Source organism: Poecilia reticulata, chromosome 17 (genome assembly GCF_904066995.2).
Source record: "Poecilia reticulata chromosome 17, P_reticulata-male-v2, whole genome shotgun sequence".
Lineage (NCBI taxonomy): Eukaryota > Metazoa > Chordata > Actinopteri > Cyprinodontiformes > Poeciliidae > Poecilia > Poecilia reticulata.
In genome coordinates, this window is record NC_088846.1 from 561948 (window position 1) to 575950 (window position 14003).

General features: G+C 39.0%; 1 protein-coding gene across 1 annotated transcript in view; it reads left to right on the forward strand.

The window, feature by feature from the left end:
- Positions 1-566: 566 nt before the first annotated feature.
- LOC103479244 (phospholipid phosphatase-related protein type 4-like) overlaps positions 567-14003 on the forward strand; it is a 42337-nt gene continuing 28900 nt past the window's right edge. The window contains exons 1-2 of the mRNA XM_008433569.3: positions 567-1220; positions 12841-13026. Coding sequence (XP_008431791.1) covers positions 1137-1220; positions 12841-13026 — 270 coding nt within the window. The 5' untranslated portion in view covers positions 567-1136. The remainder of the gene's footprint in view (positions 1221-12840; positions 13027-14003) is intronic.

Consider the following 14003-nt stretch of genomic DNA (forward strand, 5'->3'; position numbering starts at 1 on the left):
AGAGGAAACCACTGCGCATGTCTGGAGCTCCGCGTGCGAGTAAAGGTGGAGCGGATGGGTGACAACAGACACTAAGTCACGTTATTGCTTGGATTTTACGGCGCCACCTTAAGACCCTGAACTTCACATTTTAACGGAAAAAAACACAAAAACAATTCGACTTGGATGTAACGAGTAACGCGGAGTAAAAGTAGAAAGTATCCATTAATAAATCTACTTAAGTAAAGTACAGATACACGAAAATTGTACTTAAGTACAGTAACGAAGTACTTGTACTTCGTTACTTCCCACCACTGTTTATATATATATATATATATATATACATATATATATATATATATATATATATATATATATATATATATATATATATATATATATATATATATATATATATATATATATATATATATATATATATATATATATATATATATATATATATATATATATATATATATATATATATATATATATATATATATATATATATATATATATATATATATATATATATATGTATATAAATTAGCTGCATATGGAAATGAACTGAACATGGGTGGTAATAAGTGGTGTGCGTCATACATTGCGCAACCCGCTGCGCTGCTGTGTGTGTTTTTTTGCTTAAGAAAGACGGTGGAGGAGAAGCTTATTTTGAAATCCTCGACAGGATATGTGGCTTGTTTTGGCTGAGGTACAGCGGTCCACCTGCTGCAGCAGAGCGGCTGCCAGCCGAAGGAGACAAACCTGGTGACTGAATGACCGGAGCTGCGGTGGGTTCAACTCTGCTCTGCTTCAAAGACGCCGCACGTTTCTGCACGAGACTGTTTTTCCACTGACAGCACACAGGCTGGACATGTGTGGAGGACACGGCGACTGGATTCCTGCGCTGACGGGTTTTTTTTTCGAACAGCAGAAACTGAACCGAAGGTGCGACGACGGACACATCTGCTCTGTAGGCAGCGACCCTTCATTTCCACCCCGTCAGGTGATGGAGGCTGGCCTGTAGGGAAACAATTCCACTCGGTCCAGGTGTGGGCGGACAAGGACTTGGCAGGAATTTCGCCAAAATTACGACGGGAATCAAGTACAGTTCACTGTCTCCCGGTACCGGGGGAGACCAGCGGCCGCTCGTCATGTCTCGCGCAAAGGAGCGACTGAAAGCCGGGAAGGAGACGAAGGACAGCGTCACCCTCCTGCCGTGCTTTTACTTTGTGGAGGTAATCTATCTATCTATCTATCTATCTATCTATCTATCTCTCTCTCTCTCTCTCTCTCTCTCTCTCTCTCTCTCTCTCTCTCTCTCTCTCTCTCTCTCTCTCTCTCTCTCTCTCTCTCTCATGTACATTTATTTCAGTGTGGGCAGGTGAGGTCTGTGGTTTGTGGTCACTGCTGGTTCTTTACATCCCATCCTCTCCCTCTGTAGTTATTCAGATTGTGACTCGTGCGGGTTGGAAGTTGTGCAGTTTGATGCTCATTCCTCTCTGTCGTGTTTGGTCCTCTTGTTCTGGCTGCCAGTGACTCTGCAGTCTTTTCCAGGATATTATTATTCATCCAGCATCCAGCAGTTTGGTGAGGCAGGGCCCAAAACTTCTGAGGCAAATATTTGATTGGTATTTAACGGTGAAGAGTTCACACAAAGCATATAAGACAGTCCTATGCACTAATGCACTTTAGTGCCTGGTTCCATTTAATTATCTTATTGGACATTCATTCTCACAGTTTAGGGTTTAGTCATTTTTCTAGCAAATCACTGACTTTCAGTGTAATTGTTTTTTCCTCTCAGCTCAAAGCCTGCAGTCATGTTGAACTGTTGAGCTGCCCTCCAGCATGTTCTCTCTTCTTGCTGCAGATTATATGTTTTCCTTGCTGACATCCCAATTTACAAAATCACACAATGGTTATTGTTGTTGTTAAATAGACCTATGAAATGAAATGCTGTAACTATTCTGCTATATTACATAGCAGTCCTCAGAATGAAAGCAAGTAAAATTAACAAACAGCAGAAAATGTGTTTTCACTTAGAAAACAGAAATAAACTTACATTTATTTCTATTAAATTAGAAAATTCAGGCTGAATGGGCGACTTTGGCTCAGTGGAAAGAACAGTTATCCTGCAATAGAAAAGTTGTTTCCTTGTTCCACATGCTGACGCTCCAAACCGTCCGGTCCATCAACACGCGGTCAGAAAGACGCATTTAGTTCAGAGTCCATGAGATGATATTCAGAAAGGATTTTTTTATTAACTGATTTTAGTTGCCTCTGCGATGAAATCTTTGCGTAAAGTCTGTAACGTGTGCGCATGTGCACCAGTCAAGGGCGTTAATTATAACCTGTCAAATGACCGACTGGCTTTAAATTTTCCTGTAGTTTAAAAAAATAACCGGTCAAATAAGGAAAATATTCCGTTAACGCGACCTCTGTATTCAACCCTCATTAGCCAACAAGGTAACATAATAGCGTTGCCAGAATTTTACCGCAGTTATTCGGTAAAATTCCCCCAGAAATCAGACTCACCCTCCTCCCCTCAAAAAAAAAGGACAAAAAACAAGAGCTCCGTGTCGGAAGCTGTTGTTACAGGCCTCAGTGAGGGTGTTAGCTGCAATTAAACAGATAAGGTACGTCTGAAAGGGTTGAAGGAGAAAATCTTTTCTCTCAAATAACAATACTAAGACATCTAGAACAACACCTAGATATTGAATCATCACGTACAGAACCATATTTGTAGAAAACTAAAAGCAATGTAGCACAAACACCTTATGCATGTCAAGCATGGTGATGGAGCGGTAGTGATCTGGGTTTCTTTTGCAGTCACAGATCCATGACACGTAGTCAAACTCCTCTGTATGAAAGTGTTCAGAGGAGAGGCTTCATGTTGAGCCACTTCATCCTTTAGTTCTAAATTCAGTTCAGACCATATATATATATATATATATATATATATATATATATATACACTCCTGATCAAAATTTTAAGACCAGTTAAAAAACTGCAAGAATTTGCATTTTGCACTATTGGATCTTCTAAGTAGAGCTTCACAATGTTAAAGGAAAAAATCAGTGCAAGAAACAGCGGGGAATTTTCTGAAAACTGCATTTACACTCAAACCTGATTTTTTTTCAGCTAATCAAAAGTTTAAGACCATAGTCTATAAAAGCCAAAAGCTGTGCAAAAATCTGGATTCCATGTCATTTTCTGTCAAGTCTTTACACTGTCAAGACCTCCTGATGGCAAAAGCAAAAAAGCTCACTGACTTTGAACCTGGTAGGATTGTTGAGCTGCATAAGCAAAGCCTCTCACAATGTGCCATCGCTGCTGAGGTTGGAGGCAGTAAGACAGTCATTTTGCATTTTTTAAATGATCCTGAGGGTTATGGAACAAAAAGGCAAGTGGTAGACCCAAAAAAATTTCACCAGCTCTGAGCCGCAGGATCCGATTGGCTGTCCGTCAAGACACGGAACGATCCTCTACCCAAATTAAGGCCATTACTGGTGCTGACTGCAGCCCAACAACCATCAGACGGCATCTGCGAGAGAGAGAAGGGCTTCAGAAACAAAAAACGTCTTCAAAGGCCACGTCTTCTTCAACACCACAAAATTGTGCACCAAACATGGGACATTGAAAGGTGGAAGAAAGTTGTCTTCTCTGATGAGAAAAAAATGTAACCTTGATTGTCCTGATGGCTTCCAACGTTACTGGCATGACAAGGAGATTCCACCTGAGATGTTTTCTACACGGCACAGTGGTGGCGGCACATCATGATTTGGGGTCCGTTTTCCTTCAATGGAACAGCTTCAGGTTGTGCAGGGGCGTCAAACAGCAGCTGGCTATGTGGAGATGTTGCAGCGGCCATCCTTCATGACTGAGGGCCCTCGTCTGTGTGGTAATGATTGGGTTTTTCAACAGGACAATGCTGCAGTTCACAATGCCCGCCTGACAAAGGAGTTCTTCCAAGAGAATAACATCACTCTTTTGGACCATCCTGCATGTTCCCCGGATCTAAACCCAGTTGAGAACATTTGGGGATGGATGGCAAGGGACGTTTACAAAAATGGACATCAGTTCCAGACAGCGGATGCTCTTCGTGAAGCAATCTTCTACACTTGGAGCAACGTTCCCACTAGCCTCCTGGAAACACTGGCATCATGCAAACCTAAACGATTGTTTGAAGTCATCAACAAGAATGGTGGAGCTACTCATTACTGAGTCCTTTTTTTTGACACTGATTTCTGTTTTGCGGGGTTTTCAGGTCTTTTTGAGCAATGGTCTTAAACTTTTGATCAGCTGAAAAAATCATGTTTGAGTATAAATGCAGTCCCCGCTCAAAAATTCTTGTCTCTTACGCTGATGTCTTCTTTTAACATTGTGAAGCTCTACTTAGAACCTTCTTAAGATCCAATAGTGCAAAATGCTAATTCTTGCAGTTTTTTAACTGGTCTTAAGATTTTGATCAGGAGTGTATACACACACATTATTTACTTAACAAAAATGTGTGAAACAACTGACAACATGTCTTATATTCTAGGTTCTTCAAAGTAGCCACCTTTTGCTTTGATTACTGCTTCGCTCACTCTTGGCATTCTCTTGAAGAACTTCTAGAGGTCGACACCTGAAATGGTCTTCCAATGGAGTTCCCAGAGATGCTTAGCACTTGTTGGCCCTTTTGCCTTCACTCTGCGGTCCAGCTCACCCCAAACCATCTCGATTGGGTTCAGGTCCGGTGACTGTGGAGGCCAGGTCATCTGGCGCAGCACCCCATCACTCTCCTTCTTGGTCAAATAGCCCTTACACAGCCTGGAGGTGTGTTTGGCATCATTGTCCTGTTGAAAAATAAATGATGTTCCAACTAAACGCAAACCGGATTGAATAGCATGCTGCTGCAAGATGCTGTGGTAGCCATGCTGGTTCAGTATGCCTTCAATTTTGAATGAATCCCCAACAGTGTCACCAGCAAAGCACCCCCACACCATCACACCTTCTCCTTCATGCTTCACGGTGGGAACCAGGCATGTAGAGTCCATCCCTTCACCTTTTCTGCGACGCACAAAGACACGGTGGTTGGAACCAAAGATCTCAAATTTGGACTCATCAGACCAAAGCACAGATTTTCACTGGTCTAATGTCCATTCCTTGTGTTCTTTAGCCCAAACAAGTCTCGTCTGCTTGTTGCCTGTCCTTACCAGTGGTTTCCTAGCAGCTATTCTACCATGAAGGCCTGATTCACTCAGTCTCCTCTTAACAGTTGATGCAGAGATGTGTCTGCTGCTAGAACTCTGTGTGGCATTGACCAGGTCTCTAATCTGAGCTGCTGTTAACCTGCGATTTCTGAGGCAGGTGACTCGGATGAACTTATCCTCGGCAGCAGAGGTGACTCTTGGTCTTCCTTTCCTGGGGCGGTCCTCATGTGAGCCAGTTTCTTTGTGGCGCTTGATGGTTTTTGCGACTGCACTTGGGGACACTTTCAAAGTTTTCCCAATTTTTCGAACTGACTGACCTTCATTTCTTAAGGTAATGATGGCCACTCGTTTTTCTTTACTGAGCTGCTTTTGTCTTGCCATAATACAAATTCTAACACTCTATTCAGTAGGATTATCAGCTGTGTGTCCACATGACTTCTGCACAACACAACTGATGGTCCCAACCCCATTTATAAGGCAAGAAAACTCACTTATTAACCTGACAGGGCACAACCTGTGAAGTGAAAACCATTTCAGGTGACGACCTCTTGAAACTCATCAAGAGAATGCAGAGTGTGCAAAGCAGTAATCACAGCAAAAGGTTGCTACTTTGAAGAAACTAGAATATAAGGTGTACTTTCAGTTGTTTTACACTTTTTTGCTTAGTACATATTTCCACATGTGTTAATTCATAGTTTTGATGCCTTTAGTGTGAATCTACAATGTCAATAGCTATGAAAATAAAGGAAACTCATTGAATGAGTAGGTGTGTCCAAACTTTTGGTCTGTACTGTATATATATATATATATATATATATATATATATATATATATATATATATATGCGTGTTTAGCTTACACAGACCTAATATTGGACTTAATGTACTTGATTTACATGTTGCAAAATTTTGTTTTTAAGTTGCATTGTTTCAAAATCAGCTTCATGTAGCCCTGAGGATTAAATATAATTTCTTAATGTAGTATAGTTGATTATTTTTTACATCTTTCGTACTTCTGCCAATTGATATGTATGACTGGACAAGCGCCTATTAGTCGCTGTGTGATTCATTGAGTTATGTCCACAAGTAAGTCATGTAAATAACTAGCCAATCAATGAAGTGGTTTCAGTGCTGGTTGGTGCTGCTAGTTCTATTTTTGAAGTAGGTACGGAAATCTGAGAACAGTCGGGCTGAGCCACGCCGGATTTACTAATGGAAAACGAATCTGGCCGAGGAACCGGACCGGTTAGAGACCGGCTAGTGGAACAGCGCCTTAAAAAATCAGGGTCATAGTAATTGGGGCCATATATGTTAACTAATGTCACTGTATTCATATTCAAAACACAGTCAATGAGCAAGAATCTACCATTCTTATCTTTTCCAGCTAAGTTTAGTTTGAACATTATACTTTTGCATTAGACGTAAATGAGGAAAATAAGACATGACCGACCCATTTAGCTCAGAATGTTCTACATCAGTGAGGTGCGTTTCCTGAATAAATACTACACTACATGTAATATTTTTTCTCTTTATTGGTGTGTTAATTCCCTTCACATTCCAAGATAAACAGTTTTGATGAATATATGGGAATATTTGGGAAGTGTTATCCATACTATGTGGTAAGTGGTGTAATTTCTGAAAGTACTGAAGAACATAAGCATTGATCGTACATCCTGAGTCCCTCCTCCACGGCTTACCTACTCAAAGAAGAAACAATAAAAGAAAAACCCCACTCTAACAAAAACAGAGACAAACAGTAGGTGGTAGAGATGTGCCGATCAGATACGATACCGATCACCCATGAGGGCTGATCATCGATACCGATCACCGATACCGATCACATAATTATTTATTTATTTTTTAAATCATAAACACTACAGGTTACATTATGTGGAAAAAGGAACCATGAATTCACCTTAATTTAGACAAAAACTTGTTTTTAATAACTTTTTCCAAGAAGAAAACTAAACAAAACAGGCATTGTGCAAATTGTACTGCTATCAATAATACTATCTTTAACAGACTGATAACATATGGAGGCTCTGAAGAGGCTAAATAATGCAAAGAGCCAAAATAAAACCTCTCAACATTGCCAAAAAAATTCAAGTATAAAACTTAACATTCAAAGGCAAATACAGGATCCATTACAATAAACAATCCTGAGTTACTGAATGACAACTTCCTGATAGCATGGCGGCTAACTGATTACTGCTAGTTCTGAATGATTGTTTCTGACTGAGCAGAGTAATTATGCAGAACAGGGAGGAGATCGATTATTTTTTTAGAGATTATCTGTCTCATGTTAGGACAGCGAAAGTTTTAATACGTATGTAAAATGTATTTTTTAAGTTAGATGCTGCAGCTTTAAGCAGAGGTTCGGTGTGAGAGTCACTACCAGGTGGAGCAGAAGCGGCGCTCCGTCTGAAATATCACTACCTGTAGCGTAGCAGCGGTTCAACAGTGAGAACAGAACCAGCGTCTTACATCGCAGCTCCAAGACTTAAATAATTTTATGGGTTATTTGTTTAGCTTTCTGACCGTCATGCTAATAATCCGGGTGAGTGTTTGTAGCTGTGCGCTGCTTTACCTGCTATCTGATCCTCCATATGTCTTTTTTACTGCAGTGAGCCTCGATGTAGCCAAACTCCATCAAGTATGGCATTGTTTTTATGTCTATTAGCTTCGTTGTGTTGATGTATTTTGACGTGCTTCAATTTTCCGCAGCAACATGCAAACTTCCCCATTCACTCAGTGCGTTATAGTTCCACATCGCTTAGGATTTGTTGCTGCGCGTTTGCGCAGTGTGAAGGAAAGAGGAGACCAGCTGCACAGGCAGGCTGAGAAATGAGATGCAGGTGATCGGTATCGACAACAAGAGACCGTGATCGCTGATCACCGATCATGCACTTTTTCACGAAAATCGGCCCGATTATGATCGGTGGCCGATCGATTGGCACACCTCTAGTAGGTGGCATATACTTCTTCCCTGCATTGCAGATTCAATAGTTGCTAAAAGTCTAAAACTAATCAACCTCTATCCATGATGCTAAAATAATCAGCATCATGGAGCTGAAATGCAGTTATAACCTCTAATTCTAAATTATCGGGATATTTGCCACACAGTTTAATCTCAAAAACAGAAGAACTGGAAAACTGCCTTCCTGGAGTATGTTATGTTTAATAATATGTTAAATAAAGTCAAAGGGTGGTTGTGACTTACTCAGGTCCATTGAATAAAATATAGGTCCTGTGGTAGGACTTGCCTGGATGTAGATCCATAAGAAAAGTGATTACACAACAAACTTTAGTTTTCTTGCTGGTGTGAGAAGTCCAGTGCAGTTGCACTCCACAAACCTGGACTCATAGAAAAATGATAATTTTCCATACCTTTAGACCAGGGGTCCCCAAACTTTTTCCTGTGAGGGCCACATAACTTTTCCCTTCTCTGGTGGGGACCCGAGTCAGTTTGTAACAGAAAAAGTGTGACGATTGCAGGAGAGCCTAAATGTAAAATATTGTATTGTTTTCCAGAAAGCACAATCAAATAACCCCCTCTGGGTTTTTCACAGAAAAAAGTCCAGGAAGGATTATAGTCCGTATTTTCCGAACTATGAGCCACACTGGACTATAAGCCACAACACCAAAGTTTTTTTTGTTTTGTTTTTTTTTTAAACGGTAAACATACACTTAAAAGCCACAGATTTCTCTGCCGCTCCAGGTTTTCCACAACGATGCAGCAGCAGCAGAGGGGGGAGGACACCCAAAATTTGAGTCATAACAGGTCAATTGAATATCACATTTATTACATTGAAAAAGAAAAGTTTCCAAGTTTAGATTTAACTGAACTGATTACAGTAGTTTCCGAACGGTAACTGTAACAGTAAAAGTGCTGATCCTTCGTGTTGCTACTAGCATGTGCTAAATGAAAATGGCCGCTTTCTTCTTCTTCTTCTTTAGATTTCAACGACAGCTTGCATCCATTATTGTTGCACTACTGCCATCTACTGGATCCTAATATCTATACCTCAAATTCTCAATGATCCCAGTATTATTTAAAAATATATATATATATATCTTTTCCCCCTCAATGCTATTTAACTGATCAACAACATTCTCAAATTTCAATTCCCTATTAAAACCTAATTCCATTTTAACGAGCGCTTTCTTCTTTTAATTCCAATTTTGACTTCCAATGATTCACTTCCTGCTAAAGAGCCCCCTGGTGGTTGAAGAAAAATCCACATATAAGCGGCTTATAGTCCGGAAAATACGGTATATGAAAAAAAATCTGAATGCTCTGTGGTATTGTTCAGGGGGCCGGACCAATTATGGAGGAGGCCGGATCCCGCCTCCATATTTGTAACTTTCCGTTGGTCTCCTTCCAATAAAATACATTGAGATTTGTGGTTTCAATCTGGACACCAATACTGTGCAACTGTTCTCAAGTCCTTTTTGAATTAGAAGCACATTGCTTTGTCTTGGCACTGTGGTTTTATAGTATTTTTCTGTTTACTTTGTCTGAGGCCTATATGTCTATTTTCAAGCAACTCTCTCTAGAAGTGTGCCTATAGCTCGCTTAAATGTGGCTGAAAATAGACTGACTAGACTGCAGATGATTGAGGAGTTGTTGACTTATTGCTGAATTGATACGTTCATAGAAATGTTGCTGTTTTCTGTTCTTCTGTTCTTTCTGATCTGAATGGTAAGGGAGGTTCAGTATAGTTTTGGGTTAACCATCAGAAGTGCTAATTTCTCCGTTTGCTTCCTTCTGTCCACAGCAAAGCTGTGATTGTACCTCACACACTGCCACACTATGTTACCCACTTGCTGGCTGCTAGGCAACATGGCCTTCTGAATGGGGTGTATTTTTATATCTGTGTGCTCAGGGCTATGGATGTTATGAAGAAGAAAACATTCTTACTGCAGCCTGTTTTCTGCTGCATGCTCAATAGGAAGCCTTTGGTTCAATTATCATTATGCATTATCTTCAGATCAGTTTTATGTTCTTTACAACAGAAGATTTGACTTTAAACTTTCTTTACAACTAAATTTAGATAACTGTTCTTTCTATGCGTGTCTGTGCTGGGGAATTTACCTGCATAGTGAATCCTCCCTTGATAATTTCAGCATGTGAGTCGATTTAGGGCAATAAATTAGGGCAAGAGCCTCATTGCAATGCAGCACAGTATATTCTGGCAGCAGTGGGACTATTTTACTGTAGAGAGTATGACATTATAATCTGATGAGCATTTCATTAGTTATCAATGAGTGTGAGGATTATGCTGACTAAAAAAATAAAAATAAACACCCAGAGGAAATGGTTCAGTTTGGAAATGGGTTATTCCATGGAATTGTTATAATTAGTGGAAGCTGGTTGTGGGACTCGATTATCTTTGTGCCGCTGCTACATGTTTTTAGCATTGAGCTATTATAGGCTTGAATAGCTTCACTTATAAGTTAACTCCTTTTAGCACAACTTGATGGTGTTTTCTTAGCTTCCCATCAGATGGTTTTTTTAATCAGAAATGAACCCCCAGTGGGCTGTCACTGTTGTTAGCAAATGTCGCTTGTACGTCAGATTTAAGGTTGAACCAGAAACACAATACAAAGATTCTGGCTCAGGTGATTAAAAATCTGTATATTCAATTAATAATCAAAATTGACGCGTTAAAGTCTCATCGCTAGTTAAAATTTATTGCAATTGAAGCAGTTAATTGCATACTAATATTTTGGTGTACAGTAATATTGCAATAACAATATACTTGCCATACATTGTGCAGTCCTAGAAAATTGTATTCTGGACTTTTTTTTCTCTTTGTGTTGCTTTTTGTAGCCTTTTTATCTTAGAGTAGTTGCCAGTTCAACCCGGCAGGAACTAATTTGGATGATTGGAATCAAGAGACGTACTGGTGAGACTAGCGCAGATGGAAAATGGAAAAAAAAAGTATGTGATCTAAAGAATATTGTCTCTATCTGAACTGGTTCCCCTGTGTCGGCTTTGGCCGGCAGGTTATCTCAGATCTCCTGGATGATATGTAAACAAGACTCTCTCTCACCTCATTCTCTTCCTGAAGACATTGACGCAACTTCAGAGCAGAGTTCTCCCAAGGACTTGCTCTTAGATAAGACCACTGTGTCACTGTGCCTGGGAGAGCTGGCTGCATGGGGCTCACGGACTGTCTGCACACATATCTCAAGACAAAAGATGCACACTCCCTGATTTCACTACTTTTCGCTGGCCGCATGTCTGAATGTTGCTCTGTGTGCTGGGATTCTCTATCAATCCTTCCTGATGTTATTTCATCACTGTCTATCTGTTTATTTTATTATGAATTGTGGAGTACTTATTACTTTAGATCTACATTTAGCTTCATAATTTGAATAATGGAGTGAGACTTAGAGAAACTCGTGTTTATACGTTTATAAATTATTCTTATTATCCCAGAACAAGAATCAAAGATCCAGAACCAACATTTAATGGTATTCTTTACTAATCTAGAACAAACTTAGAATTGTTTTTTCTTTTATTGTGCTTGTGTTGTTTTTGTTTTTCTTCTAATTTATGTAAAGCACTTTGAACTGCCTTGTTGCAGAAAAAGTGCAATATTAATAAAACTTCTTCTTGAGTTCAGCAATCAGACCGCAGTTGATGGGCTCCGTTCTCCTCCAGTTACATTATGCAAACCGCATGGTTTTTCTAGAAGGATAACTTTTTGGTTGATTTAACACTTTAAAACATTAAATAATTAATTAGAGACCAAATACAGCAACCAGATTTTTAATTTGACTTCAGAAAATATTTTTCTACCATTTAAAAGAACCTTAAATATGCACGATTGGTACCGTAATCTGCCTTCTTCCTCCTCATTACTCTTCTCTTCCCTCCAATCTGCTCCATACTTTGGATTTGTTAGTTTCCAAATACTTCAAACTAAGTTAGTTAATACATTTGGCCATTTGAATAAAACTGGTATTTTATTCAAATTGCTTCTTAGCTTCCGTTGATAATGTACATCAAATAATTATAATGTGTACTTATCTGACTTAATAAACCCGATTGCTTTACTGGGACCTCAAGCCCAAGCTGTAGACCAATCACTTTTTCTATTGCAGTGCTAGTGATGAGTGATCTACATTTGTCTCCGTTTGTTTATTGATTTTCGGTAAAGATATATTATTACTGAAACAGCTGATATTCATTTGCACTGATAAGGTTCAGGATGTCTTTCTGATCACTGATGGATTTTAGCTGGTCTCTTGGCTTCCCATGCCTTTTTCCACTTCCCTTTGTATATGTTCAATATTTTTCCTTGTGTCATTTCACATTATTACATGACTTAATTTCTGAATTTGATTGTTTTGATTTCTTCTATGTATGATTATTTGGGTTGTTACCAACAATATCAATATTCACCTTTATCACCAATATCACCTGTCATTATGATAGTATCATATGTTTACTATGACAAACTGCGATGTGTTCAACACTTATTTTACCCTCTGTATTTAGCTGAATAAATATTAGGACCCAGAAATAACAGGCGGGTTGTCCACCCCTATGCTTTATAGTGGTGGAGGTGATATGCTTCAGTGATCATGTTAGTGCTGCCTGGTTTTAAGTCTTTCTCTGAGGTTTTGTTCTGATCTTCTCTCTATGTCGCAGCTCCCCATCCTGGCCTCCTCTGTTGTCAGTCTTTATTTTCTGGAGCTGACTGATATTTTCCAGCCAGTGCATTCTGGGTATACTTGTAATGACCGCAGCTTGTCGTTGCCCTACATCCTGCCCAGACAGGAAGTCTGCCCACTCCCTTTGCTCTTCAGCTTGGCCTTTGCAGCTCCAACAGTCACAGTAAGTTTCACAGACATCACATTTTGTTAATGAATTTCAGACACTGAAATTGAATCTGGTCTTATTAATGAACTATCAAAACAGATATACTGAAATTCTGATCTGAGGGCTAAAGCAACACATCAGTCAGACGAATTTATCACAGTGAAAAAAATACAGGCCATTTATAAATTGTGAGATGAATATCATATTATCTTGGGTTTGTAAGTTAAGTTGCTTTTAATCCCTAATGTCAGTGTGATCATGTAATTAACCACTCAGTTACACACCACTTTCAGTTTTCATATTGTTTATTTCAATCAATCAATAATTTTGCTAATAATCCTCTAACAGTAATCTTTTCTTTATTTTTATATCCTCAACACCAATAGCTTTTTAATCAGTATTTTTATTTTTCCTCAATGCTGTAATTGAATAAACAACAACAATGTGTTATTAAATGCAGAATTAATGAAAACATTAAACTTTAAAAATGAGTGAGAAACTGCCAATGTTGGGAAAATGGTTGATCTATTCCCACTAAATTATTGTAGGTTCTGTTCACCAGCGAAGAAAGTGTGATTTTTAAAAAATGGTGCATAAAGCAAATACATACTGTACAAACACATATGAATGCATATATAGTTTTTCCAGCACTTTAGACAGCTGGCTCCACTGTCTAAATTAATTTGTCAGCAATTTACATTGTCTGCCATCTTTGAAGTTAGTTGTTAAATGATAAGAAAAAAACTGTTCCAAAAAATCTGTCACGTTCTAAAAAAATACATTTCATCCTAGATTAGCCATTTCTGTTTCCACCTCACTGGAACCTTTATGTTTAGAACATGATGGGGATTCATGTCCTTGTCTGGAAATGTATCTCACTGTCAGATGTTGCACTAACTGTGTTTCTATTACAAACGTGCAAATCTTTGTCCATTTCCTGCTAATGTCAAAAAAGCACAATTTTGCAATTGCATTGTCTCCATTAAATAATC